Below are 5000 nucleotides of genomic sequence, written 5' to 3'. Positions count from 1 at the left end.
AACAAACAGGCAGGCAGACAGACAGACAGACAGACAGACAGACAGACAGACAGACAGACACAGACAGCCAAAGAGAGACAGACAAACAGACAGATGGACAGACAGGTAGACAAACAGACAGACAGGTAGACAAACAGACAGACAGGTAGACAAACAGACATACATACATACATACATACATACATACATACATACAGACAGACAGACAGACAAGTAGGCAGACAGACAGAGTAATCTCTATGAGTCTAAATCCTATACAGTATTAGAGGCCTCAGTCTTAGTCAGAGCAACAGTTGCCAGAGTGTGATCTCTGAATGACCGACTTCATGTTGACATAGTTGTCATAATACAAATTTGTCCATAAACTCGACATGCACATGCAGCAAACTTCAGATATCTTGTGATTATATACTAAAACAACTGCAGCTTACAAAAACAGCCTGGTTAAGTGTCTGTGTGTGTGTGTGTGTGTGTGTGTGCGTGTGTGTGTGTGTGTGTGTGTGTGTGTGTGTGTGTGTGTGTCCATCTGTCTGTCTGTCTGTCCGTCCATCCATCTGTCCGTCTGTCTCACACTCTCTAACCTCCACTATATCCACATCATTAAAATTCAATCATGAATCCCAAATCCTAGTCACACAATCAACTACCAATCGACATCATCTTTCTCACCTGCTACACTTGGTGTGGCATCCATCTCAACATTCTTTGGCGCAGATGTTGGTCCATGTAGCATCTTGTATCCTCCCACCCAGTTGCTAACTCCTGCCTCCTTGCACTCACCTCTCGCACACTTCAACACAAACCCACACGAACCATTCTTCACTTCAATCCGATTCTTCAATCTCACCAGCTTCGCATGTCCACCATTCATCTACAAAAGAGCAACACAAACACTCAAAATCATGCACCACCACAGTTAATTTACTACTGGCTACATCACATTCTATGTCACATAGAGAGATCAATGTAACTATTTTAACAGATTTTTTGGGATGCAGCCGAGCATAACAGGTGTGAAGCAGCGGACATGGGATACTGGCTATTGGCCATGGGTTCTGACTTGTTTCTGGTGTACATGTCAAGTACAATTCTTACCATAGATTCGATCATTGATGCCAATACATAATCAATTTTTCTCAGTTGATATTTACTAAACTATTTGATCAAGTGTGTGAACACAGATCTAATAATAATAAATAATAAATATACTAATGTCTAATCAGTCAACATACAGAACTAATATCGACAAATTGTTTTATTATTATTTCAGTTGATATTTTAAAGACTGTCCGTATTTATTGACATTTCCCAAAAATGAAAACTTTATGTTTGGGGTGAGGAGTAACAATGGGGATTAGCAGTGGAGATTATACTGGTCAAACATCGAACATTTGTCCGACCAAAACACACCAATGTCCTAGTCAAAATTCAGTCAGACGAACATCATATCCGGTCACAAGGGTAACACAAACCTGCTAGATCAAACAAAATGTATCCGTCTACAGTAGATTGAGCTCATGATCAGTTGGATGCTGTTGAACAGAGTACACTGTACAGTACCATAAATGTCATCATTATCTTTCGACTCGCTTGTACACTTGCCACTGCCAACAGAAAGGAAGGATCTACCTAACTACAGGCGATACTTAATTATTTAATTTAGTGTGGTATAATTAATAATAATTAATTAACATTGATAATAATGGAAATTGTGCCCAAGTACATCAAGTGATGTCCAACTCACTTACAAACATTATAATCCCCACTGGGAGTAAACGTCTGTTTCATTCTCTAAACTGGAAGTAAAAATGACGGACAACTTGCCAGGTGCTTTCCAAAGACTCCTAAAAGAACAACAGAGTGTACCATAACCGGTTGGAGAAACACCCGATAACTGACTACAGATGGGACTTTGACATGTACGGGTCATATTTGCAAAATGGCGGTTAAGTGGCAATTGTCTCTTCTCAACAGAGAAGGCACTGTCACTCAGCCTGCCCTATACACAAGACACACGAATGACTACGAATGACTACGAATGACTACAGTATAAAGTGCATGGTGGAAACGTTGTGGCAGACGACAGACCTCAAAACGATGGACCTCCACATGACAGACGCATTGTGTTAGAGACGGACATCGTACAGTAACATACAGTAGGTAAATACCGTATTCGTCCATAATAATGCCCATGCCCAAGTATACACCCATGCCCAAGTATACACCCATGCCCAAGTATACACCCATGCCCAAGTATACACCCATGCCCATGTATACACCCATGCCAAGTGTACACCCAGGATATATTGGATGCACAGAATAAACAAAATGGTGTCCGCAGAACATCCATCTTTGTCTGCGTGTGTTTGATGAGCTCGTGTCAATGTTGAGTGAAAGTGCATGCTTACCGATAAAGTCATTTCTTCGTTGCAATCACTGATACCGATGCTGTTGACGTGCTTGTGTTTAGTTTCTGCGTGTATGCTGATGCTGTACGCAAACACCAGTACCTTTGATCTTACAAATAGGCATTTGTGGTATTTCTGTCTTCAAGTGTTTAGATGACTAGCCAAATGACAGCATATTACGACCATGTGTACACCTAGAACCAAAATAACGCCCATGCCCTAGTATACGCCCAGAAAAAAGCGTTTCTTTTTCTATACGGTATCGTCTTTAATAAGATTTTCAATAGGTGACATTAGCATGTACAGATTGAAAAGCACGGACATCAACCGTTTCATTTTGGGGGGAAAAGTAGGGAGTCTGAGTAAAACAAAAAGTTTTTCGTTTTCTTGTGAAATGTTGATAAATACAAACAGCCCCGTAATAGATTAGTAGAGTACTACACACCTGTATACCACAGTATCCTGCATACAATGGCAGAGCTCTTTCTACAACATTTTGGTTTTGCTACGTGCCTTTGTATACAGTGTGCAGGGTGAGGGAATAAGGTATAGAAACGATGAAATTCCGTAAGATGATTGCAGACAAAGGACAACATCACTGATAGCCACGGTTCTGATAAAAGCTTGCAGCATGTGTAACTGATGCATGAAAACAGCTAGTTGCCAACTAAATATTTATCTGTGGAAAAGGCAACAAAATCGGCACCAGAAAAGGCGTATCAGTGGCGTTTTCCTTTATCTTCGATCCTACAGGAAATTCATGGCTTCTACCCTATTACCATGCACACAGTGAAAAAACATGTACATAATACCATATATAATACCATATCATTCTAGTAGGAGCCCTGCCGTTGTGTAGGAGGAAATACAGTAGTAGCATCTTTCTTCATTGTTCTGTATGTTCGACAATGACTGAACAACAAAAAATCCTACTAACTAGAAAAATAAAAATAAAAAATTATTTTTTGGGTAATTCATTGATACAAATAGTTATAACACTGTTAGCCTAACTGTGTTTTTCTAGGCTATATGAGCTGATGATCTGCTCAGCAAACATCTGCGCTAATGCCTGTATACAACAACAATAATTAGCAACCACGTGAAACCCATCAACGCGTGCAGCTTGCAAATTAAATTGCAGCCCGAAGGTGCAACGGCTCCATCCCACGACCCCCTCATGCAGCCAAATGGTAAGCCGAAACTCAGTGGGCGTCACAAAACCGCCAACGCTCCACCCAGGCAGCAAGACACGCCACAATTACAGAAGAGAAACCCACCAAGCTGCATACCAGCCACGGTGCGGCTGCATTCTCCACTTCATATTTCCATTCCTAATCGCTTCTTCGAGTTGCTAATACGCGAGTAAACAAAACGACGAAATGGAAACCCCTCGGGGAATCGAGTTGCGGAGTCGATTGGCGATCTGGGCGTGTGCGTTTCTCGTTTCTACCCAAAACACTCGGCTTGGGAAACGTAAACGCGGTCGGACGCACTTGCTGGTCTGATGTTGACGTATGTTGCTGTACGTCTCGCTTGTTGACTTGGTTTGTGCGTATGAAGGCAATGCGATGGAAAGGTAGAGAAGTAATGAAACATGCGAGGAAAACGGCATTTGTGTGATGAATACTGCAAGCAAGCAAGAACGAAGCTACATTGTTGCATATATGCATGCAACATCTTCTGCTATAGCTGCTGCATCTCTAGCTCACCCGTTGCGTGGCTCGGTTTGTATGCATGAAGCCAGTGAGATGAAAAGGTAGAGAAGTACAGAAAAATGCAAGTAAACCGCACTGGTAGACAACACTGCAAGTATGCATGCAGCTACAGTGTTGCAAACATTTAGTGCTGCACATCTCGATTGTCTAATTGCATGACTCGGTTTATACGCATGAAGCCAACGCGACGGTGAAGGTAGAGAAACATGCAAGAAAACCGGCATTCTGTGATGTTAGAAAACACTGAAAGGGAGCCTTGATATGCAGCAGCCACACTGTTGCAACATATGCTGCATCCCTCATATCTGTTGGCTCGCGGTTTGTACGCAAGAAGCCCAACTGTACGAAGGCAAATGAGAACGACAGTAGAAGAAAAGGTAGAGAAACATGTAAGACACAATGTCACTCTGTCATGTGCATTAGAAACACCGCAAAGTAGCCAGCAAGTATGTAGCTAGCAATCACACTGTTGCAACATCCATAATTACTGTACACAACACAGGACAAGCACCTACCTCGTTGCACTTATTCTTGTCAGCATTGTGACGACAAAAGAACCACTGCAGGTCTCCCTCTCGTTGACATCCCTGCCCGAAACCGGCGTAGTCAAACCTCAGCATGTCTCCCTTCTTGCCATTCCGTTTCTCCACGTTCACAGTGATGACGGCGCCTTCATCAGGTGGACAGCAACACCGGCTGCGGTCGCAACCGAAAGCGACAGCGAAGGATAACCCAACGAGCAGCAGAGCAAACCCGCTCTGCATCTTCATGACGTCGGAGTCAATGAGGTAGTGACTCTTTAAGGCGTTGACACGCGTGTATGTGCGTGGACGGGCAAGAGAGTGGTGATAACCGGGGGCTCTGCTTCGCTCACTGC

At 42.9% G+C, this 5000-nt stretch overlaps 1 protein-coding gene across 1 annotated transcript in view; it reads right to left on the bottom strand.

The window, feature by feature from the left end:
- LOC134182771 (uncharacterized) overlaps positions 1 to 5000 on the bottom strand; it is a 23989-nt gene that overhangs the window by 18976 nt on the left and 13 nt on the right. The window contains exons 1-2 of the mRNA XM_062650209.1: positions 4639 to 5000; positions 670 to 871 (exon numbers count right to left, since the gene is read on the bottom strand). The exon at positions 4639 to 5000 is cut by the window's right edge and continues 13 nt beyond it. Coding sequence (XP_062506193.1) covers positions 670 to 871; positions 4639 to 4893 — 457 coding nt within the window. The 5' untranslated portion in view covers positions 4894 to 5000. The remainder of the gene's footprint in view (positions 1 to 669; positions 872 to 4638) is intronic.

Source organism: Corticium candelabrum, chromosome 7 (genome assembly GCF_963422355.1).
Source record: "Corticium candelabrum chromosome 7, ooCorCand1.1, whole genome shotgun sequence".
In the NCBI taxonomy this organism is placed as follows: domain Eukaryota; kingdom Metazoa; phylum Porifera; class Homoscleromorpha; order Homosclerophorida; family Plakinidae; genus Corticium; species Corticium candelabrum.
This window is presented reverse-complemented; position numbering and strand designations above follow the sequence as displayed.